Source organism: Puntigrus tetrazona, chromosome 13 (assembly GCF_018831695.1).
Source record: "Puntigrus tetrazona isolate hp1 chromosome 13, ASM1883169v1, whole genome shotgun sequence".
Classification (NCBI taxonomy): domain Eukaryota; kingdom Metazoa; phylum Chordata; class Actinopteri; order Cypriniformes; family Cyprinidae; genus Puntigrus; species Puntigrus tetrazona.
The window spans coordinates 2050328-2074875 of NC_056711.1; the positions used below are offsets into that span (position 1 = coordinate 2050328).

Consider the following 24548-nt stretch of genomic DNA (forward strand, 5'->3'; position numbering starts at 1 on the left):
TCACTATGTACTGCACAGCTATATGTAGTTATGACAATAAAAAGCCACTTGACTTGACTTTGGCCCTAACCTTCATTTAGCTGTAGTCTCTAGTCACTTGTCCAGACTTTAAATAACTGTGTCTGCATTTTCCAGGTCTAACTAAATGATGAGGGACATTGAATCTTTATAAAGTAGACCTTAACAACACCGACATCTCTAGGGGACACCATGCCCTCAGAGGAGGACTCAGAAGTGCACACGTGAACATACCATGATGATGAATAAGTTAATAATAATAACCATCATCAAAATCTAACGTGATTATAAAAAACTATTTTATGTACAGCAACATTAGGAGCTTTTATAAACCTCACGGCATCCAGTTTTAGAGTTTAGAGTTTCTCTGAATCTTTTGATGGTGTTATTCACTGCAGATGATGCAAAGAATGTTGTTTTTAAAAGTATTTCACAATCTTTTTACTCAGTCTTTCTTTCACAGATTGGAGAGCCTCTGCCCATCTTTACTAGAGACTCTGCCTCTGTAAGACATCCTTTTTTTATAACTAATCGTGTTACAGACCTGATGTCAGTTAACATAAGTAGCTGCTAGATGTTCTCCCAGCTGAATCTTTTCAAAACGTCTTGTTTTTTTCACCCAGACCTGTTGTAGAACCTGAAATGAGCTCATTTAGTGGATGAAAGTGTAGATATAATAATTTTTTTTTTTTTGAATGTTTAAACATTTGTTATATTCTATCTTCAATAAAATATTGGCTCGTATCCCTTTAGCTTTCATTTTAAAATTGTTGCCATTTTAAAAAGTATGTTTTGGTATGAAAACTTTCTACCACACAGCTTTCTATCAGCTCGCCCTGAAACGCATGCCTGGAAGTTTCTAGCTGTCCTGAAGCCCTTGACACATATTATCATAGATTACCAGAGAGTTATAAGATTCAGTTATTACTGGGTGTGCAGAATCAGTCAAACGCTTTTTTCAATAGTACTATATAAATGAACTAAACTTAGTTGTCAGTGGTAAATAAAGGGTGCCCACATAACGTCAGCCATTGTGTGAAACCTCCGGCAGAGTATCCAGATGACACTTTACTATCCCATGAGGCCACAGGAGAGGTGTTATGAATGCCAGCGAAGCCACACAACACTGACTACAGGCACATATTTTTAGCTTTAACAGTTTAAAGTCAACCGGTTAAGCTTGTCAGTTCTAACCACAACGCAAACACACACCTCCAACACACCACACAACAACAGCACGGAACATTACTCTACCACATGGCAATTACAGCTATGTGTGAAGAGAGTCCAAAGCAAAAAAAATCCTCCCAACATCAAATCCTCATACCATCTGTGTAATGCACTGGGCTGCTCAGGACCAGGATAGCATGCTGTCATAAGCAAGTGCCACTGTCAGGCCAAAAGCTAACGTGCTGTATAATGCCTACTCGAGGACAAAAGTCCAAGGGTTTTGGGCCACTGATTACCTTGCTCCAACGAGAACCAACTGCTGCTTGGACGAAGAGTTTATCTGATGCAGCAGCAGTTTTTATTTCCCATTTTTTCTCTCCTAGCTACAGTTAGCATCAACCCTTAAGACCTTTAAAATAATATTCTCAATATTCAATTCAAATTCAAGCCTATAAAGTGTAAATATATTACTGAAATGTAAAATATTGAGCAATAAAAAGGCATGGAAACAGTCATTTTGGCCTCTGATTTTATTGCATAGGCATTTGTAGGAGTTTCCCTTTCAGATGAGATTGTTTAAATGAATCACGCAACATGGTCTTGAAGAAAAGTACATATTAACCCATTTTGTGCTTGATATGACTGTGGTGATTCATCAGTTGAGGTCCTTTGAGTTGGACTGACGATGAGAGAAGGTGGAAGAATGAGTTCAGGGTTTGGGAACCTTTGGGGAACAAAGTCAGAAGCTTCATGATAGGTGACTGTGAATTAACTTTGGGTAATGAATGTTCTGGAAATTAATCTGACTAATCTGACTTTACTTAATCTTACACTTACTGTTGTTACTACAGTATCTCGGGTTAATTCCCTGTTTTCCCCAAATACAATCCAAAACTCCTATTCCTCATCTCCGCAGCATGTACCAGACACCACTCCGTGGTTTGCAGGAATGAATGTTCATCCACAGCCAGGAGCCCACTGGTCACAACAGCCAAGAGAGACTCCCTGAACAGAAAGATACATGTACATTTATTTCTTGTGGTTGAGTAAAAAAATCTATATTAATCAAGTCTTTTTCATTGTAATTGGTTATACTGATCTGGCCATTGGTTTGTCATATGACTTTTTGGGTAAGTACAGATTTAATCATGGCCTTTGATCTGAACACCCTTAGTCTGCACTTTTCTAATCCTCCGTTAAATATACCCTTTTTAACTCCTTCTGTGGCCATTACATGAAATATTCTGTACAAATGAAGGACCTAACAGAATAATTTGAGAATATCTGCATTATGGCATGCTGGATGAGCCATGGCAACCTTGCACTTGAACCCTGCACTATAAAGATTGAGAGGCACTCATTTGAAAAATGACTGTGGATGTTTGATAATTTATACTGCCTTTATCAAAGCTTGACTTTGACGTTGGGTGAGTATTCAGCAGACTTCACAATGAGATAGGGACATCAAACAGGGCATTTGGACACATCCTCAATACTTTCGGTTTTGAAGTGTGAAAAGATAAATCAGTTGGCATGGGTTCAGTTGTAGAGTCATTTGACCAGGATGTGGATTTGTGGGAAAGCCCGGGGATGCTAATTTTATGTTTACATTTTTATTAGCAGATATGTGATTAAGAAAGGATAAATAAAACGTGAGATTCATCCAGAGAAAGCAATAACACAAGATTGTTTTAATAAAAAGCTAAAATAAAAAATATTGTTTAAAAAAATACAAGGAGAGGTTTTTTAAGAGCAAGCAGGTTGCAGTTAAGTGCTCATTGCAGCTGTTAATTAAATATTTGTCTCAGTGGGGTTACAAATGTCACTCCACCAGCATCAACTATTTAGAGTAAATGGAGAAGAGAAGGGGTCCGATAACAAATCCTTGAGGAACACCGTGATTATTTGACGTGCTGTGGATATCTCTGATGAGGTATGATTCAAACCAGTGCAGTGAAGCAGCAGTGAGGCCCAGTCATAAGAAGGATCCGATGGATCTAATGGTGTCCAAAGAAGCAGACAGAGCTACAAGAATGAGAACTGACCATTGGAATTATAATCTGCAGGATATCTCTGACTGACGACAGTCTCAGTTGAGTGAGTCCTGGTTGGCTGTTGTCCAACCCATTGTTCTGTCAAAGGAAAGATGACACCTAATCGAAAACAACAGGCTCCAGTGTTCCTATACAGGTGTAGCATAAAGTGTCAGTGGCACAAAAGAGACGAGGTGGAAGGGAGAAAGGGAGCCTAGGTTTCACCTGAATGGGAAAGTTTAGATAATGAAGAACTTAGAGAATTGGTGACAAAAGGCAGAACAGGATCTGATGATTGCCACATGCTCCGGGGTGGTATTTGACCATTTTATTGCATCATTTTGAGAGAGAGCAATGCTCTTGTCCCTGAAGGACATTCAACTCAGTGTTGTTCATATTTTTCTTGTGTTCCCTTGCCCTAGGTTGCGTTCCAGTCCATGTCCTCTGTTTTGTTCACTCAGATGTACATCACTGATTACGTTGCATGAGTGCAATTACGGCATATCGTTTTTACGTCACAGTACCTTCGGATGTACTGAAGCTGCTAGCACGCTAGCTAATGTAAACATCACTGAAATATCAATGACGGCCTGCAGCGTGAGATCACGTGAGGCGCTCCCTTAGCATGATAATCTTCATAATACCTTGTAGTATGTGCTGCGCCACGATGTTGAAATCTTGTAGTGTGTGCATGTTTAAGATCTGAGGGAAGCTAATTCTCCTTATGTGTGGGCTGCTCTGGGGAAGATGGAGAATGAACCTACTTCCAAAAAAGGTGGAGTGTTCCTTTAAATTCTTTTTATCCAACAAAAAGTAGTTTTTTTTTTAAAAAATGTAAAAATAAAAAGGATTAACAAGGCAGATACATTTTTCATAGACTCGTTTGTTTGTATTTCCTGAGGTTGCTGATATTTTTGGCCACATAAACATGTATTAAATACTTTCCTATGTGTACATCTGTCTGAGACTGGTCACGTGCACTTACATACTGTTGCTCTTTTTTTCTTTGATTGCTTATATTCTTATTCTTATTTAAAAGTGCTAAATGACTAAATTAAGTTTTTGTTTGTTTGTTTGCGCAAAAACTATTAACATTATAAGTGCACCTTTAAGGAAAATACTGAAATAATTATACAAAATCTATGCCATGATACCTAACATGTTTAGCTCAGTAAGGTGCACAGAAAAATAACGTTAACTTGTGTAAACATACATGCTTTCGTCTATTTCCTGCAGCTGAAAGGCTGTGAAAGAAAGTCAGCGGTGAAGCTCTGGATGAAGCTCTGGATGAAGCTCTGGGTGAAGCTCTGGATGAAGCTCTGGATGAGCTCTGGATGAAGCTCGAAGCAGAGAGGCGCATCATAACGGAGCCGCCGAAGCTGGCGCGCTCTCATAGGAGGAGAGGGACCGTGACGACACCCGCAGGCTCCGCCCACCGCGTTCACAAATCGAAAGATCGGCGAGAAAGACGGCGAAGCGAGGAAGGGAAGGATGTGGGAGAGCTGCCGTTAGACCCTTGTGAAGAAAACACGGGAATTGTTTCTGCGTCCACATCCTGAGGAAACGCGTTCACCGCAAAGCCGGAGTAAAGATGGGGAACCGCGCAGCTCGCGAGGATTTCGAGTGGGTTTACACCGATCAGCCTCACGCCGACCGCAGGAAAGAGATCCTGGGTGAGTCGATGTGATCGGTAGCGTGATCGGTCCCAGCTCCGGGTCGGGCTCGTTTCCTCGGTCGCGGTGGGTCCCGTGGCGCTCAGCCGCCTCTCGAGCGAGTTAACCCGGCTGTTCCGTGAAAGCGCCTCCCGCGGAAACTCCAGCGAGCAAAGCGCTTTTTATTCGGTCGTGTCTCTCTGTGTGTAACACGTGAAGTGTTTTCGTAACGAACGCAAGCCGTGTGTTTGAGGTGTTAGTTAGTTGTGAGCTGACCGTTATGTGAGGGCCACTCCCTGAAGAGAGCCCTGACTAACTTCACTTCAATGACTTCCTAAACCAGCCTCGCAGCAAACACGACTCTTACAAAACCATTAGCGCGGGTTATTATGCCACGTTTGAATGTTTCGTCTCGTGATTTATGAAGCTGTATCAGCGAGCCGGTTCAACTGCGTGCTTCTTTTAACGATTATTAGCAGCTAACCGTTCATTCGTTTCACAACCAGACGAAACCCGTGTGTAGCTCGAGCTGTGTGTGTTCTGGACGACTTCATCCTCTCTGTGTTTCTTGTTGAGCTGTGAATGATATATTAAGTGTTAAAATGGCGAGTGGCAGTCACATGAGGAAGGCTAGCTAATGCTCGCTCCATGACTGATTCTGTTCATTCCTTCTCAGTGTCTCTCTCTCTCTCTCACACACACACACACACACACACAGGCTATAACTTGGGACATACATTTCACATACAGACATATAATCTGATCACAACCCTAGAAAGGGCCCAGGAGGCACAGAACACATGCATTTTTACATAATAATGATGATGAAGGACCAGAAGTCCATGCTGTTTATTAGTAATAAAGCTGCTTCTGAAAGCGTGTAGAAAGCTGATAAGCCGACATTCCCAGTGGAGCTTGGATAAGGGTTACAGCTGGTTTATGGATCCACTTCAGCACAAAACCGCTCTGTTCCTCGCTCATGATTTATTCACGATGCCCTCACTGGTCTGCTGGTGATTGTGTTCATGCTTTAGTTTGCGTGGCTTCTACTGAATGTTCATGGAGCTGGATCGTTTCTCCTGCTCAGTGGTGACCGTCTTATTTAAACACATCATCCTCACTGATATTTGTTCAGTAAACTCCTGTTTGTCTGATCTGGAGACGGTCCAGGATGCAGTATACCTGTGCTGACACGTCTCTGATCTAGACCCAGCTCTCAGTTATGTAATATATAACCCCTGGATTAGGCTTTAAAGTAGCGCTCTTGCCTCGAAGCGGTCGCTGCGCTCATTCTAAAATACCTTGTATGAAAAGTGGCCACATTTAAATCCTGCGTTTTGTATCATTTCTCAAAAGCTTTAGGCAAATGACACGGGCTTCACTATATTTTCCTGGGACCCGGGAATACACCGTTTTAGTGAGTTTCTCTCCTGAGACCTACATGCCACCGTTTTAAAGGAACACTCCTCTGTTTTTCAGAAGTAGGCTCATTCTCAATAAGTTGACTTTTACTGCTTTTGAATTATTCAGCCGATCTCGGGTCTGGAGATAGCACTTTTAGCGTAGCTTAGCATAGATCATTGGATCTGATTAGACCGTTAGCATCTTACTGAATAAAGAACAACATTTGGATATTTTTCCTTAAAAATGATTTAAAACCTGACTCTTCTGTGGTTATATCATGTACTAAGACCGGCGGGAAATGACAAGTTGATACATGCTGTATCATGAGAGCAGCAGGAGGTCGATAAGTTTAAAATAATAAAAAAACATTGAAACGCTTTGGTCAATGCTTCTGGTCTAATGGATAACCTAGTGATTAACTTCTAGTGATTATCATTGAATTGACTACAGAGACCGTCTCTGCATTTAATAAGAAATTGGTCACTCTCGTCATTATACATCCCTGTCATTATACTGTACAGTGCTTTGATGCAACCTGTGTTGTTAAAAGCGCTATATAAATAAAAATGATTGATTGATTGATTGATTGATTGATAATGGGACTAAGCTACAGCTGATAGTGCTCCTGTCAGACCCGGACATCGGCTGAATGGATTCAACGAATGAGGAGGTGACCCTAGGGGAGTAGAGTTCATACCACGGACACCGGGATTAAAAGCATGTTTGTTACACATTTTAGGAGACACAATACATGAATAGTGAAAGAAATTATACTTCAGTATTTCTGAAATATTAGATATTGCCTATTAAACTATTACAACTTTTTTTTTTTAATTACACGTTGCTCCAAGACATTGATAGGCAAATTAGACAGTCAACAGATGCATTGTATACAGTGGGAAAACCCTCACATTGCAATTTTACACACATTTCATAAAGTAAAATCAATTCTATAACATGACTATGACGTATCTTTCATTTATACAAAGTTTGATTAAAACAAATCCTGAAAACGAAACGATCATGTGATTTTTAAAAACAAAACAAAACGTTTTTTCATGTCTTTTTATTTTAAAACAATCCTGGTGTCCTCTACAGAGTGCATAGTACAGAGTAGAAATAAAATCAAATTTTTCAATGACATTTACATACCGTTTTCCCCCCGGCTCTCAGGAGGATATAAAGCATATAGAGGTCAAAGAGGTGATGTTTCAGTGCACCAGATCCCGCTGGTGTCGAGTTGCCTTGATTTGTCATGGAAATACAGATCATTTGAATGCACTCGTCCTCCACAGCAGACCGTTTCAGCGTTCTAATGCTTGTCTGCTTTGTTTTGGCAGCTAAATACCCAGAGATCAAGTCTCTGATGGGACCCGACCCCAGACTCAAATGGATCGTCTGCACGATGGTCGCCGTCCAGTTTTTGGCCTTCTATCTGGTGAAGGACCTGTCGTGGAAGTGGGTCATGTTCTGGACGTACGTGTTCGGGAGTTGCATAAACCATTCAATGACTCTCGCCATTCACGAGATCTCGCACAACACGGCTTTCGGGAACAACCGCGCCCGATGGAACCGCTGGTTCGCCATCTTCGCCAACCTGCCCATCGGCCTGCCCTACTCAGCCTCCTTTAAGCGCTACCACCTGGACCACCACCGCTACCTGGGTGGAGACGGCGTGGACGTGGACATCCCTACAGATTTCGAGGGCTGGTTCTTCTGCACCCGTTTGCGCAAGCTCTTCTGGATCATGTTCCAGCCGCTCTTCTACGCCATCCGCCCCCTCTGCATCAACCCCAAGCCCATCAGCCAGCTGGAGCTCCTGAACGTGGCCGTTCAGCTGGCCTTCAACGCTCTGCTCTACTGGGCCTGGGGCGCCAAGCCCCTGGTCTACATGATGATGGGCTCCATGCTAGGAATGGGTCTGCATCCCATCTCAGGACACTTCATCGCAGAACATTACATGTTCCTCAAAGGCCACGAGACCTACTCTTATTACGGGTCCCTCAACCTGCTGACTTTCAACGTCGGGTACCACAACGAGCACCATGACTTCCCCAGCATCCCGGGACGCCGACTGCCCCTGGTGAGACCACTTATTCCAGTTCAGTCTTTATCTGAGCAGAGCTTTTCACGATAGCAGTTGTTGCAAAGCAGCTTTACAGAAAATTAAAGTTTAAAAAATACACCTCTGGTGTTTTTGCCATTTTCGAAACATTTACTTACTAAAAATGATTTGATTCAGTGGAATGGTATGAAAGTCAGCGACGGTAAGAAAAGACAGACTGAATTCCTGTTATCATGGATAGTAATGTAACGCTATCAAAGCCAACTAAAGATTCAGAGATTGCTTTCATTAAAAAGCAGGTTAGTTCCTGATCTCAGAACATCACACGCTGACTGAAGCTTTGTCCCGCTCCTTCCTCAGGTGAAGGAGATCGCAGCGGAGTACTACAGAGACCTGCCCTGCTACACGTCCTGGGTCAAGGTCCTCTACGACTTCATCATGGACGATGAACTGAGTCCGTACTCTCGTGTGAAGAGACGGCTGACCGGAGAGGTCAAGCAGGAGTGACCAAACCGCTGACCCTTCGCCTGCCAGAGCGCCAAGCAGCCGCTAGCCGTTTTTAGCCGCCTGTGACGCAAACGACATTTCCATGTTACTTTTTGGCTTTTAGCAAGTGCTCTGACAAATTTTAAGTGTGAACCAAAACCTTTGACCTCCTCTGTTGCACATGGTCTGAAGATCCAGACGCTTTTATTAGAGTTTAAAGGAACCGCCACGTTCTGCACTAGATCTGATCCAGCAGGTCCGGTTCCACGGCTTTTCTGTGTGAATGACGCTGGCAGAGACGGGAAAGCTCCGTACGAGTTCAGTGTGCTGTCAAACCATTCATTTTATGTAATACATCGCTGTATACTGTGTATATTTAATATGCATATATAAAGACACGCATAAAGCATATATTTACATGTGTGTGTGTGTGTGTGTGTGTGTGTGTAATATATATATATATTATATATATATATATATATATATATATATATATATATAAATTATACCTCTTTTCTTCGTTAAATACACGCATGTGTATATTTATATATACACAGTACACACAAATATTACATATAGACTTCTTTTGAACGGGACTAATAGTTTGACAGCACTAGTTCTTGTATGTAGTTTTTTTACAGTAAGCGTCAGAGACGAGTGTATGGTTCTGGAAGTACTGAAAGCCATTAACTCTACTCATCTTTAACACACGCTGAAGAGTAGAGGACTCTTTAAGACTCTTGTACTTCAACTGATGAACTTTGACTAACAGTGAAGTATAGGATTGACCAGATTTATATCTTTTATATCGCCTGAACTGAAAAGCTTTAATAAATTGGAGCTGGTGTCTGTCTAAAATGAAGGGATATTTTAACCCTGAATATTAGAGCTGCAGGACTCTGCTGGTCAAAAGTTTAGACAGTTGGCTACTCATTCATTAGCAAAGAAAAACAGACATGTAGACATGATTTATATTTGTACACGTTGCAAGCAGATACATTTTTTAACTACCATGACAACTTCAGTAAAGTGTCAAAACCTTTGACTGGTAGTGCTTATTTTCTGTGTCTCCACACACACACACACACACACACACACACACACACACACACACACACACACACACACACACCTGAGGACTGGGTTTCAGTCACTATAAGATACTGGTCCAAAAACAACAGGCAATCTACTTTTCTCCTACTTAATCAGGTTTTTGTACAAATTGTCAAGATCTTGACCGTTACTGTTCATCTTCACGTAATCTGCTGTGTAACAAACGTATTTATTTTTTTACATACACTTTATTGCGTATAACTTCATTACAATCTTTCATGTAAAGTAATGTTGGTGAAATCCAGACAAATGCACAGCCAGGTTATTTTCTTTCTATTTATTTTTTTAAGCACAGAATATCAAAAAAAAAATAGCTGTCATCTTGTGAGGCTCTCTTTCAGTTTTTCATACATTAACTGGTCCTGCAACGACAAAAACAAACCATGATTAAAAAGGAAAAAGCCACACACACACACACACACGACTTGCACAACGCTTCAGATGGACAAAGTTTGACCAGCGCCAGTGACGTGTGTAAGTCACGAGGAGCTGAGGTCACTGAACTCTTGTGAAATGCAGCAGAGCAGAAGACTTCAAGGATACATCATGGCCTCTGTTCACAGCTCCTTCATGAATAAAGAGCCAATCGATGATACCTTTCAGTCAGGATTCTGAAAACTTCACCGCACTGAAGACGCTCTATTAAAAGTTACCATGGTCCTTTTAGATCTCATCTCAGCTTGTGAAACAGGTAAACGATTATTTCCCAACTTGGAAGGCATTCAGGCCACCATTCTAAATTGGTTTCAGTCCTTTTTACTTAACAGGAAGTTCTCTACATGCTCTGGAAAACAAACTTCCTCAGCAGCACCTCCTTCTTTCTGTGGTGTTCCACAGGGACCTGTTCTTGCTCCACTATTGTTCTCTTTACACCTGCTGCTAGGGTAGGGAACCGAAACCCGGTACCACTGTGGCTCCGGTACCCAGGTAAACGGTGTGTACCAAACCGAACCAGAACATGGATCATTTTCGATGCCTCGTTTTGGTGCCATGCCAGGACGGCAGACCTAACGGATCTTTGTAGTATTGCTAGTGCGCGTGTTTGCACATTCTGACTTAAAAACACAAGTTGGGACATGAGCGCATCAGAGGAGCGCAGATAGCCTTCTGTTAACTAGCTGACTTAAACAGGCTTCGGTTCTACTGCCTAAAGCTGCCTAAGCTTTTTAAACCTGTAGTCCAACAAAAGAGAGTATATTCTTTAAGCAACCAGTCAGATGCTTCTGATGTAGCTTTTTAAATCACAGAATAAGGCGGAAAATATGTTCCATAGGCTACTGTAAAAAAATACACAGATTAGAGAGATGGCTTGAATAACGGTGAAGTTGAGTGTTTGTTGTCTTTGTTTTATCATTTAAAACTTTACATCTTGTGTTTACCCAGTTCCATCTTTTCACTTACATGCTGCTGAAGCTCAGTTCTCCCTGCCCTTTAGCTCCAGAGAGGTCTTGCTAGCGTGATTACAGGAAGTGAAATTATAGCTTCTACATAATTCTATGGCCTCGAATGAGAGTCCAACCAAAGCAGAACTGTTTGATCCAAGTGGTTTCTAGGACTTGAAAAACCTAGATGTGTTGTTTGAGTCAGGTCTCAAGCGGATAAACAGATTAATCCTGTTAAGTCATGTTTTTATCTTTTTTGCAAAAGTTAAATGTTTTCTTTCTTTGAAATAGTCATGCATGCATTTATCACTTCAACCCTTGACTGCTACAGTTCACTATTACTGAGCAAACCAATCATCGACTGGATGCCTTTAAAAGGGTTAAAATGCTGCATCCAAGCTGCTGATTGTATTTCTTCCATTTCTTTCATCATCAATTTAACTGAGAATAGAATAAATAAAAAAATAGCTTTTTAAAGCATTCCACAGCCTTATTTATCAGATCTTCTACATAGTCATGATCTGTCCAGGTACTTGGATCTGGCACCTTGGACTACTTTTTAACCTCGATCTACGAGCAAAACACTGCAGACTCATAGTGGGCCCTGAACTCTGGAAGATCCTGGAACCAATCCGAATGGGGTCATCCCTCTCCTCTTTTAAATCAAAACTTTAAATACATCTTAGAGTGAGTTTTTTAACTGAGCTTCCTGATCTGTACAGCACTTTGGTCAACCTTGGGTTGTTTTTTATGTGCTTTGTGAGTAATGAAGAAATTAAATGGATGAATATGACTACAGCTTCATGCTTGCAGGGGGAATTTGAGTTCAGCTTCACCTTCTTGGAGACCGACGGCCGCACCTTCTTGAAGGCGTCTTCAAAGTGAACTCGGCTCACTCGGATGTCCTTCACTGGCTCTGTAACGAGAGAGAGATCATGAGCGGATCTGCTGCAGTGTTTGAGACCGGATCACAGAGCGAGTGATGTGTGTGTGTGTGTGTGTGTGTGTGTGTGTGTTACCTGTGTGTGTGTGTGCTGGTCCTGAGCTCAGGTGACCTCTCAGAGCGTTTACACACGCCTCTCGCACCAGCGCCGACAGATCTGCTCCTCTGAAACACACACACTCAGCCAATAAAACCAGTCCAGACTATTTTAGGAAGTTTGTTACACTATACCATGCATATTGTTTTTGATCTGATTAGAGCAGAGTATGTCAGTGTGGGAAGGAGCGACTCTGCTGGTTTGGCTTCAAGATCTCTGATGCCTCACAGGAAGAACACTCGAGACGACATGCTTCAGCACGGTTGCATTGCAGAACATATGAAAGCAGAAATTAAGACAAGGATGTAAACTAATATTGTGTATTTTATGGGTGTAACATTACACAATCATGACGGCTCATTGTGAACCTTGGTTTTGACCGTACGGTATTGGTACAGCAGGAGGAGATTTGAGCATTTCTACACAAAAAGACCTAGCTTGATGCACTGAATCTAAAGAGACCGGTTTCGTAATTTTTTTGGCCAAACCTTTCGCAAATTCTAAGCGAAAATAGCTAATTTCTGTATCTTCTGACCACTAGGTGGCACATCACCAAACACTGCAGGTAGCCTCAGGTCACGCTTGTTATAACACACACCAAGTTTGGTCCCAATACTACAAACCGTGGCAGAGATAAAGCTTCAGATCATTTTTACATGCTTTTCATAGCTATTCCCAGTTATTTGTGAAGGGCTTGAAGAAGTGACTTGAATTCCAAGTATTCCAGTACGCTCTAAAGATGAGCCAATATTGGTGAATTTTGGAAAAAGCAAGTTTTCTGAAGAATTGAAAATGGTGGAAAAAACCAAACCTTATATTTTTTTACAGTTCATTTGACTGGGCATGTGTGTTATTAGCATGAACATTAATTCATCTAGTGGTGTCAAAAGACCAGGTACTTGGAATGAAAACGTCACAGTGCCAGTGTTTTTAAAGTACTGGTGGGACCTAGTACCCGGTCAACTCCGTTCGTGACGTGTACGTGATGCAGAAAACACAGACGGAATCTCAGAATCCAGTTTAAGAATGGAATGTAGCCTACAGTTTGCTATACAGACTAGTATCTGTGAATATTAGAAATGGAGGAAGAAGAAGAAGCCTACTCACCTTTGGTTCTTGGCCCTAATTAAAGATCTAAAAATCTACCTCATGAGTCATGAGATGTTCATTCATGTTTTACACATGCGTACCAAAAACACACATGCTGAAAGTTTGCCAATATGGATTTGTATACCATCTGAATGTATGAGCACCGATTGATAACAACATGGTGACTTACGTAAAACTCTCACAACGAGCATCATGGGCAATTTCCTCAAGACTGACATCTGAATCTAGAAGTGGTCTGGTGCCGCTCTGAAACAAACAACTTGAGTTGATCGATCACAGATGACCCTCATCACGGACATCATGCATGCTTTAAAAGACGACGCCATGTTTGTTTACCTTAGTAATAGTGACTAGTATGGCGTGTCTGTCTGCGGCCGGCGGTAAACCCACATACAGAGTTTTGTCCAGTCGTCCTGGCCTGAGCACAGCGGGATCAATTATATCTACAAACAGATGAAATCACATGATAGAAACACCACAAAACACAAGATGCATTTTTTCCCCTGAATGCTCCATCTGACATCAGTGGTTCAAACAATTATTGAATAAGTCATTATTTTTGTTTTCCTTCCATACAAAAAAGTATTCATAATGTTATGGTTGAACCACTGATGGCAGATGGAGCATTCAGAAAAAAACCTTGTGAGAAACCCGGCTCAGTCAGAACATGGGGGTAAAGTGATTAATGACAAAATATTACTTGAACTTTCCAGCGTGCTCATCTTTTATTCTAGCTGGTGAAAAGGGGCTGTTAAAATGTTCTTGTCTTTGAATTATTCATTTAAAAACATTGATTCATCTAGTAATGAAATGAGTCCATTTTGAGTAAGTCACTGAATCATTCCTTTCAGAAATTGCTTTATATTTTTCTTCAGAATTGTGAAAGAACTACAACCTTCATTTAAAAAAAAAAAATTGAGTAATGGAGTCCAGTTTATGTAGTCGACAGGTTATTGTTCACTGAATGAAATGTTTTTGACTTTTTTTTTTTGCACCACAGAATTGAAACTGGGACTTAATTGTAATCCGGCTTGGAATCAATAAACTCCCATCTCTAAACGTGACTCTGGTCACCTGGTCTGTTGGTGGCGGCCATGATGAAAACCTGCTGGCGGTTCTGCATGCCGTCCATCTCAGTGAGGAGCTGATTCACGACACGAACACTGGCTCCTGACTGACGACACACACACACACACACACGGAGCAGTGTTACGAGGCAGACACACACACACACACACACACACACACACACACACACAGTGTAGTGAGGATCACCTCATGCTCGGAGCGGCGAGGACACAGCGCATCGATCTCGTCAAAGAAGATGACGCAGGGCGCCGAGTTGCGTCCTCTCTGGAACACCTGGCGGACCGCCCGCTCGCTCTCGCCCACATACTACACACAAACAGTACAGCTCTCAGTGCCATGTTCAGTACTAACGTCTCTTTCATTCATAAACACTGCATCATTCCCCAGATTTCTAACAGCTGTCCCCAGCAGCACAGGTTTATCTTCAGCAATACAGTTGTCCATTTTTCTTTTATGATAAAAAAAAAAAAAAAAAAAAACTTCATTTTTGATTTGTAGTATGCATTGCTAAGAACTTGATTTGGACAACTTTAAAAGAGATTTTCCTCAGGTTACAGATTCTCAAACAGCTCTCTCTCAACCTGATACGGCCCTGACTTAAACCAGACATCAGTGGAAAGATTATTTATTCAGATTTCAGATGCTTATAACCTTTAAAACAATGACCCTTTGAACATTAAGCATTGGAGCTGCAGGGTTGCATATAATGCAAAATAACTCATAACCCTCATATCTTTATCATTGTATTCTTCTACTTTATACTGTTTTTTTTCTTGGACCTTTTTTAATGCAAAAGCATGATTTTGATGTTGGGTTGCAATATGACACACAGATGAGACAGAGCAATGAGACGGGAGAAACTCACCATATTGAGCAGCTCAGGACCCTTGACAGAGATGAAGTTCAGGCCTGATTCATTAGCGACGGCCTGTAACGAGAGAGAGACAGAGACAGAGAGAGAGACAGAGACAGAGAGAGAGACAGAGAGAGAGAGACAGAGAGAGAGAGAGAGAGACAGAGAGAGAGACAGAGACAGAGAGAGAGAGACAGAGAGAGAGAGAGAGAGAGAGAGAGAGAGAGAGAGAGAGAGAGAGAGAGACAGAGAGAGAGAGAGAGAGAGAGAGAGAGAGAGAGAGAGAGAGAGAGAGAGAGAGAGAGAGAGAGAGAGAGAGAGAGAGAGAGAGAGAGACAGAGAGAGAGAGAGAGAGAGAGAGAGAGAGAGAGAGACAGAGAGAGAGAGAGAGAGAGAGAGAGAGAGAGAGAGAGAGAGAGAGAGAGAGAGAGAGAGAGAGAGAGAGAGAGACAGAGAGAGAGAGAGAGAGAGAGAGAGAGAGAGAGAGAGAGAGAGAGAGAGAGAGAGAGAGAGAGAGAGAGAGAGAGAGAGAGAGAGAGAGAGAGAGAGACAGAGAGAGAGAGAGAGAGAGAGAGAGAGAGAGAGAGAGAGAGAGAGAGAGAGAGAGAGAGAGAGAGAGAGAGAGAGAGAGAGAGAGAGAGAGAGAGAGAGAGAGAGAGAGAGAGAGAGAGAGAGAGACAGAGAGAGAGAGAGAGAGAGAGAGAGAGAGAGAGAGAGAGAGAGAGAGAGAGAGAGAGAGAGAGAGAGAGAGAGAGAGAGAGAGAGACAGAGAGAGAGATTAGATTCACCACCAGGAAAAGCCATTCTTTAGAAAAATGTTTATATTAATTCCCACCCAAAAATTCTTTAGAAAAATAATGCTGTAAGAGTGTATGAATTTCAGTGAATTAGAGAGAGAGAGAGAGAAGCTGATGTGTTTATGAAATGACGGGAAAACCAGCTCCTGAATGTTGCACAGTTTCTTACATATAAAGTTCACATGTGTGCAACAAATTATGATTTGCGTAAAAAACTGTTTTGTTTTGTTTTTTGCCAGTGAGGAGAAGTATGTCTTGGGTTCAGGGCTGTTTGATCAGGCCCTGCTCCATCATGGTGTGTGTGTTTATGAGAGTGGGCTGACCTTGGCCAGAAGGGTCTTCCCGCAGCCGGGCGGTCCGGCCAGCAGCACTCCAGCCGGGGCGCTCAGACCCAGCGCTCGGAACTGATCCGGGTTATGGATGGGAGCCTGGGAAAACAAACACATTCATCGAAACGGACCACAGGAGTCACGCGTGGCAGCGATCAACCACATGGCGGCAAACAAAAGAGGCTTTAACAACGCTTTCAGCTGTCTGCATTTGAAGCTTTCAGAAAAAATAAAAGTGAAACACTTAAACCTGTATATGGCTCTGTGATGAAGACAAGCTGTGTGTTTATACGAGAAACCAGGACCGACTCTGCATCCCTTCATACCTAAATTCATTACTTCAGACAAGCTGAACATCACTTCATCACAAAGAGGCACAAAAGCACTCATCGTTTCTCGATCACGAATGCAGACACGGTAACAGACTTGTCATAGCACTTGCAGATCATTGCTCTTTTGACTAAACCTGTAATGTATTGTAACGTCGTCTTGTTTAGAATGAGGCAAAGGACTAGACGTCTTTACCATGATGGCCATGTTGAGCTCCTCGCGGACGTCCTGCAGCGCTCCCACGTCCTCCCAGCTGACGTCCGGGACCGTGGCGAAGCCCTCGCGCTTGGCAGACGGCTGGACTCTGGCGAGCGACGCCCTGAAGTCCGACATGAGCACACAGAGTCCAGAGAGCTGCTCCTCGCTCAGAGACTCGCTCGTCTTCAGCAACGACAGCAGCTGCTCCAGGTCTGCTTTCTGACGGAGACACACACACAATGAAGAAAAACAAGAACTAAACACAGTTTACAGTAAACGCTTCTTTTCTTTTGAATGCGTGTGTGTGTGTGTGTTCACGGTACCGGCGGCGTGCCGTCTGAACTGTTCAGCTGAAGCAGGATCCTGTTGACGGCGCTCATGGCCGCCTCTCGGCACAGCGCCATCAGATCAGCGCCCACAAAACCCGGCGTGAGACGCGCCAGCTGTCTGTAGTCAAACTCCTCCGGCAGCGTCATCTTACGACACAGTGTCTTCAGGATCCTGGGATGCCAGAATTTCCGTTAAACCGGATTTCATTTCAATACGTTAAAAAACTCAATGTAACCTCCAATTAAATTAAAGCACACTGCTGATAAGAATTGACATGTCAGCACTGATATTAGTAGGCCTCAGCTGATGCTGCTCTTTTTCTGCTCTATGTGGTGCAGGCCTGTCGGTGAGAGTGACGTACTTGAGTCTCGCGGCTTCATCAGGAATGCCCAGACAGATCTCACGGTCAAACCTGCCGGCTCTGCGCAGGGCCGGGTCCAGAGAGTCCGGCCGGTTAGTGGCTCCGATGACCAACACCTGAGCCGGTTCTGATAACGAGTTGAGGTCTGAAGACGACAAACAAACATGACACACATAAACAGACCCAGGAGGAGCTCCGGCCGTGTGATCAGGAGAACGAGGCGTACCGTCCATGCAGGTGAGTAACTGAGCCACCATCCTCCTCTCCATGTCTTTGGACGCGACCTCTCTCTTTGGAGTGATGGCATCGATCTCGTCGATGAACAGGATACAGGGAGCACTGCTCTACAGGAACGACACACACCGTACACAATCAAACACTGCTGGGCTTTCTAGAGACGTGCAGATCACGCGAACGTCACTCAATCTTTTAGTCCATGTTGTTGCAGGAAATCTTGTTTGTAGCCCACTGCTATACAATAATTGGAGTTTTGTGCTTACTGAAATAAATCACGTCTTGTAGTCAATCAATCAGAGTAAACATGTCAATAAAACAGCTTAGAAATTATGTCACATTTACCTCAGAAAAGATCTGTTTGATAAAAAGCACCACCTTGTGTACTCATTACACTTCAACTGGAACGGTTAGTGGCGTCTTTATTTTATGTGCTTAAATAAGTGATGAAAACAACTTCTACCACTTTACCAGTTTTTTAAAGGAATACAGCTTTTGGTTTTATTTTAGAGTCTTAGAGATGATATATTTGTGATATACGTAACAAAAGCCATCTCAATGTTTTTACAGCTCTTTTCTCAGGAGCTCAGTCAAAAACAGGTAGATTTTGGCCTAGTTACCATTCATGATCGTCTCTTCTGATTGGCCCGTTCTTTTTTGAGCTATGCATAACCAGGCCAATCAAATACAACAACAGTTCATTTATATTATAATAATGTATCATCTGTCATTGATTCTAGTGCTGTCAAACAATGAAACAACTCTGAATGTTCATTTTGCTTGTTTCTCCTAATTAACACTAAACTTATTTTAATGTATATTACATGTATATACTTATTCAGAAAGAAAAAGTTTTATTTTGGATTTGATTCATCGCTCGACAGCTCTACACACTTCCTTGGCTTTAGAGCAGAGAGATGTTTATTTCTGTCATGTGATGTATCTGATGCACGTCTGACCCTGACAGAGGAGTCCGTATCGACCCAGCTCTACTAAGACGTGTTCGGGGTGCGAGTCTTACTATGGCTTGCTCAAACAGCTCCCGCAGCTTCTGCTCCGATTCCCCGGAGACTCCGGACACCAGCTCCGGAGCCGAGACCTTCAGCATGGGCAGATCCACCTCCTACACACACACACACACACACACACACACACACACACACACACAGATCAGACACACTCTGCAGTGAACACACACACACACAGAGACAGGGTCACTCACCCCAGCCACAGCCTGAGCCAGCAGCGTCTTCCCGGACCCCGGCGGGCCGTGCAGCAGGAATCCTCTCGGAGGAACCACTCCCAGCCGCTGGTACACCTCGGGGTGTCTCATGTGGATCAGCAGCTTACAGACCTCCTGAAGACACACACACACACGCTCCGTGATCAGATTACCTTCTCCTCAAGCGATGCATCAGTTTGTTGGTTTCTCATGTACTGACTGACGGCTCTAGGGTTGCCATGTTGAGAGAATGCGTGAAGATTTTACTGTAGCAAACTAAAAAGATGACGCAAACCTGAAATGTTCAATAACAGTCATAAATAATTCCATTTTATTTTTGCTGCTGACCTTTGAAGATCCAATGCAGCCATACGAATGAACAAAACCTACTTTGTACAAACATCTCTCTTTCTTTTTTTAAATTGCTGAATAGTGTTGAACTTTCTTTTCCTGCGTACTATGCTTTCAATCCAGAACACACAAGCGAGAGCAAACCCCTCCGCTGTACAGACAGGTTTACGTTTCCTTGTGTAAATATGATGATTGCACAGTGATGAGCCTGATGATTATTCATGTCACTTTGTGTAAAAGGGCTTTTTCATTTGCCAAAGATACAACCACATGTTAAAAGCAAACAAGCAAGCCCTGCCCAGATGAGAAAGTGACGCAAAAGTAGTGCATTACTTTCCATAAAAAAAGTGACACAACTAGTGAAACGTTGAGAGAGAAAAGTGTGAACGATGTGAAGAGGTACCTCTAGAGTCTCCTCGCTCCCGCCGAAGTCCTCGAACTTCACCGACGAGTGCTGCAGCTCGTGACTCCTACCTGCAGATCAGACGCTTTTTAAAATTAGAAAAACATTTTAATAACAACTGGCCCAGTTTTGCGTCATGATAGATAACATCAGAAAACATGAATAACAATCAAAATATATCTGATGTATTTGTTGTTATTTTAAACATTGACCTGAATTAATAGGAACACAATTAATTTGTATTTTATTTACTAACGTGAACTAACATTGAGCGATAAGTATTAACTTTAAGTGTTATTGTTGCATATTTCACAGTAAGATATTACATCGTATACATTTAAATAACCTCATAACTGTTTAATATGTGATACATGTATTGTTTTGTGTAGTTTCTGACTCTTTTTAGCCTGAATCGCCGCAGTGATCTCCTCCTCCTCCTGCTGCTTCTTCTTCTTCTCTCGCTTCAGTTTTCTGCTCGCTGACTTCCTGTCCTTCTCCAGCGCCGATGAATCTCTCTGCTTCTGAAAATCAATGCAGTATTAGTAAAGGACGCCGACATAATCTAATACAAATTGAAAATAGACTCTCTTCAAAACATCTTTAGATGTTCACACAGACGTCCCACAGCACTCCGGTTAACATCTGGAGAAGACAAAACTAACCCAGCATCCAGAGGTTTCGAACTAAAACACGAGTCCATAATAAGAGTTCCTCCAGGGAAACGCCCATCTGATGTTGTGTTTCACATCTAAACCCAGCCACACATTTGTTGAGAGCGGTGCAGGTTTCTCTCCCGATTCAGACCAGAACACTTTCTCTGGAGGAGGAGTCGTATTTCAGTTAAAAACCTCTTCATTCTGGATTAGTTTATCAGCCGTTCTGGGCACCCATTCCCTGCAGAGCATCACTGAAGTTTCTCCAGGTCTGTTAGTGTAAATGAAAAACGGCCGTTTACCGCGGTGCTGGAGGACTCTTCCTCACACAGATCGATGAAGATGTTGTCCTGCTCTCGGTCTCCGGTCTTGTCGATGGTCCAGCTCTTCTGAGGGGTCGCTCCTCTCTGATAGAGGCTGGTCAGAGAGCTGTTCATGTGGTTAGTGTGCTGTTGAACAAACAAAACCATTTACAGCATTCTGCCTAAAGTCAGCCTTGATGTTTCTTGACTCTGTGGGTTTAAACGCTAACCTCGTGCTCAGGAATATCATCCTCGCTGTCTGTGCTGTTCTCAGTGACGAGACTTTCTTCCCTGAAAAGCATCAGCACAGAGCAGGGCTTGAAACAAAGCTGAATATTACACACCTCCAGTTAAAAACAGCTGCTCAAGTCTGCATTTATTTCACCAAAATCAAGTAAATCTAATATTTTACCATTTAAAACAACAGCTTTTTTTATTCAAATAGATACATACATACACACACACACACATATATACCTATATACACACATATGTTTGAATGACCCTAGGAGCTAGGTTGTCCGGGGCTATATGCTCCTGGTAGGGTCTCCCAAGGCAAACAGGTCCTGGGTGACAAGCCAGACAAAGAGTGGTCCATCCCCACCCCTTATGAACAACAAAAATAATAAAGTTGCGACGTCGCCTGGTACGGCCCCACCATGGAGCCAGGCCTGTGGCCGGCACGCGAGCGCCTGGTGGCCGGGTCTTGCCCCACGGGACCCAGCCAGGCTCAGCCCGAAACAGCGGCATGGGGACATCCTCCCGTGGGCCCACCACCTGCAGGAGAGACCGTAAGAGGCCGGTGCCTTGTGCAGCAGTCGAAGGGGAACCTTGGCAACCCAACCCCTGGACACAGAATCTGGTTTTAGGGACATGGAATGTCACCTCTCTGGGGGGAAGGAGCCAGAGTTGTTGCGGGAGGTAGAGAGGTACCGGCTAGAGATAGTCGGGCTCACCTCCATGCACAGCTTGGGCTCTGGAACCCATCTCCTCGAAAGGGGCTGGACTCTTCACTACTCTGGTGTTGCCCCAGTTAGAGGCGGCGGGCTGGTGTGGGCTTGCTCATAGCCCCCCAGCTTAGCCGCCATGTGTTGAAGTTTAACCCGGTGGACGAGAGGTTCACCTCCCTGCGACTTCAGGTTGGGGGGAGGACTCTCACTGTCACTTGTGCCTACGGGCCGAATGCCAGCGTAGAGTAACCAGCCTTCTTAAGAGTCCTTGGGAGGGGTGCTGGAAGTGCTCCAAATGGGGACTCATGTTGGTGATGCTAGCGACACCTGGAGGGGCATGATTGGGAGGAACACTACCCCCCCTCCGATCGGCCACATGTCTTGGACACTCAGGTGAAGAGAGGGGCGGAGCGGTCAACTGATCACCACCTGGTGTTGAGTTGGATCCGTTGGCGGCAGAGGAGGCCAGACAGACTTGGCAGGCCCAAAAGTACTGTGAGTCTGTTGGGAACGTTTGGCAGAGACCCCTGTCAGGGAGATCTTCAACTCCCACCTCCGGCAGAACTTTGACTGGATCCTGAGGGAGGCTGGAGACATTGAGTCCGAGTGAAACCGGGGGTGGACGAGATCCGCCCGGAGTACCTCAGGTCTCTGGATGTTGGCTGACACGCCTCTGCAGCATCGCGTGGACGCGGGGGACAGTGCCTCTGGACTGGCAGACCGGGGTGGTGGTTCCTCTTTTTAAAAGGTGGACAGGAGGGTGTGCTCCAACTATAGGGGAAATCACACTCCTCAGCCTCCCTGGGAAAGTCTATGCCAGGGTACTGGAGAGGAGAATCCGTCTGATAGTCGAACCTCAGCTTCAAGAGGAACAATGCGGGTTTCGTCCTGGACGTGGAACACTGGACCAGCTCTATACCCTCTTCAGGATGCTGGAGGGTTCCTGGGAGTTTGCCCAACCAGTTCACATGTGTTTTGTGTTTTGGAGAAGGCATTCTAAGTCTGGGCGTCCCTGCTTAGACTGCTGCCCCCGCGACCCGGCCCCAGATAAGCGGTAGCGAATGGATGGATGGATATACAGCATATACACACACACACACACACACACAGTATATTTTCAGTTCTTTTCCATTTCCAAAAAAAGGTTCTCAACCTTCCACCTTCGATAATCAGAAATGACTTTTGAGCAGTTCTCATCATATTAGACCGATTTCTGAAGATCACGTGACTCTGAAGACCGGAGTAAGGATGCTGAAAATTCAGCTGCCATTCGCAGATAATAAATAAATTACAATAATACTCACAATATTCCCTACAGCTCTTTTAAGTAGTAGAATTATTGACAGCATTACAGTTTTTCCTGTACTTTGACTAAAAGCAGTGTGTTGTAGATGTGATCTGGTCTCACCCGTCCTCTCTCTTGCGTCTCGCTCTTTTGGCCAAATGCTGGTCCTCCAGGACAGAGACATCAGACTCGCTGCAGATCGCCGCATGCGCTGCGGACATCACAGCCTTCAATCACGCGTTAACGCTATGGATTAGACTGACAGCTCACCGGTACATTCTGGCGTTTTCAGACCTTTTTCCACTTGAATCCGGAAAGCCGTCCTGTTCCTGCGGCCGTACTCGATCCTGCGCAGAGCACAAACACATGAGACCCGCTCGGACCCCGACTCGCTCACAGAGACCGGACACTCACCGGAAGCGCTGCTGGAGCTCGCAGGCCATCGCCGAGACGTCCACATACCGCTCGCCGTGGCCCTTCAGGTACTGCAGGAAAGAAAACACGAACACGTGAACGACTGACAGGACCCCGGAGCAGAGGAACACAGCAGCAGCGACTCACACTGATCTACGGCTTTTATTTTTGATGCCAAAATCATTAGGATGTTAAGCAAAGATCATGTTCCATAAAGATACATATAGGTAAGTCTATCAATAAGGTAAACACTTAGATTAGTAACGTGCAATGCTAAGAACTTCATTTGCACAAGTTTCTGGACATTTTTTTCAGTTCGAAAACATCGTTGTCTAGCTTCCAAGGTAAAATACACAATTATATCATCAAAACAGCAATAAAAGAGAAGCAGATGTGTGTGTGTGTGTGTGTATACACCAAACAGTGTGTGAACAAATGCTTAAACCTGCTCCTTAAACTTAAACGAGTCGGTTTTCTGGTGAGGAAAAACTAAAACTAAAAAGCGCTCCCTGCAGCAGGGACACGTTTATTCTTAACGTTACGTATTTGTAGTAAAAGCACATGTTCGATCTCCTCCTTCGTATCACTCGCTTATTAGTCATGGTTCTTTTCAATGCTGGTGTTCTTTGAAGGATTGTGATAAGAAGAAAGCTTTCGTTTTACCTGCTCGACTCTGTGTTTGAGTCTCTGGTCTACGTTACAAGCTCCGCGGTTCTTCATCACTCAGTCCTCATGAAGCCCCGGAGAAAGCTCGCCTCTTCTTCACGCTGCCGCCGTGCACGCGGAGGAGGAGGAGCTGAGGAGGAGAGGGGGAGGAGCTGAGCGCCGGTGTCCGCAGCGCCGCCCGCAGGCCTGGAGAGCTCAGGACGGTCTTTCGGGTCGACCTGTAACGTTAATAACGTTTTCAACACACACACAAATAACAACAACCTTAAATATGTGTAGGATCAACGTATCAAAGCGACAGATGTCCC

The 24548-nt window shown here is 43.7% G+C and overlaps 2 protein-coding genes and 1 long non-coding RNA gene across 5 annotated transcripts; 1 reads left to right on the forward strand and 2 right to left on the reverse strand.

Annotated features, from left to right (window-relative positions):
• Window positions 1–1703: 1703 nt before the first annotated feature.
• On the reverse strand, window positions 1704–4564 carry LOC122356492. 2 transcript variants are annotated; one of them, XR_006252336.1, is made up of 3 exons: window positions 4435–4564; window positions 2026–2193; window positions 1704–1912 (listed from the first exon to the last, which is right to left on the reverse strand). It is a non-coding gene; the product is annotated as an uncharacterized LOC122356492 (long non-coding RNA). The 2 variants fall into 2 exon arrangements; XR_006252337.1 differs by having other exon boundaries at window positions 2010–2193.
• A 97-nt stretch (window positions 4565–4661) lies between these two features.
• On the forward strand, window positions 4662–9239 carry degs1 (delta(4)-desaturase, sphingolipid 1). Its single transcript, XM_043255209.1, has 3 exons — window positions 4662–4894; window positions 7618–8360; window positions 8703–9239. Exons 1-3 carry the CDS (start codon window positions 4813–4815, stop codon window positions 8847–8849), a joined length of 972 nt encoding a protein of 323 aa, XP_043111144.1. The 5' UTR covers window positions 4662–4812; the 3' UTR covers window positions 8850–9239.
• Window positions 9240–9972: 733 nt separating this feature from the next.
• Window positions 9973–24451, reverse strand: nvl (nuclear VCP like). 2 transcript variants are annotated; one of them, XM_043255160.1, is made up of 23 exons: window positions 24238–24451; window positions 23575–23645; window positions 23455–23507; window positions 23284–23371; window positions 21156–21216; window positions 20926–21072; window positions 20368–20488; window positions 19971–20041; window positions 19217–19351; window positions 19016–19117; window positions 17987–18104; window positions 17761–17905; window positions 17393–17570; window positions 17067–17288; window positions 16536–16640; window positions 15428–15490; window positions 14749–14868; window positions 14548–14647; window positions 13810–13916; window positions 13643–13719; window positions 12343–12431; window positions 12160–12239; window positions 9973–10303 (listed from the first exon to the last, which is right to left on the reverse strand). In XM_043255160.1, the coding sequence occupies exons 1-23, from the start codon at window positions 24292–24294 to the stop codon at window positions 10259–10261; spliced, it is 2355 nt and encodes a 784-aa protein (XP_043111095.1). In that variant the 5' UTR covers window positions 24295–24451; the 3' UTR covers window positions 9973–10258. The 2 variants fall into 2 exon arrangements, with proteins under 2 accessions (XP_043111095.1, XP_043111094.1); XM_043255159.1 differs by having other exon boundaries at window positions 9974–10303; window positions 20368–20491; window positions 24238–24447.
• Window positions 24452–24548: the final 97 nt, after the last annotated feature.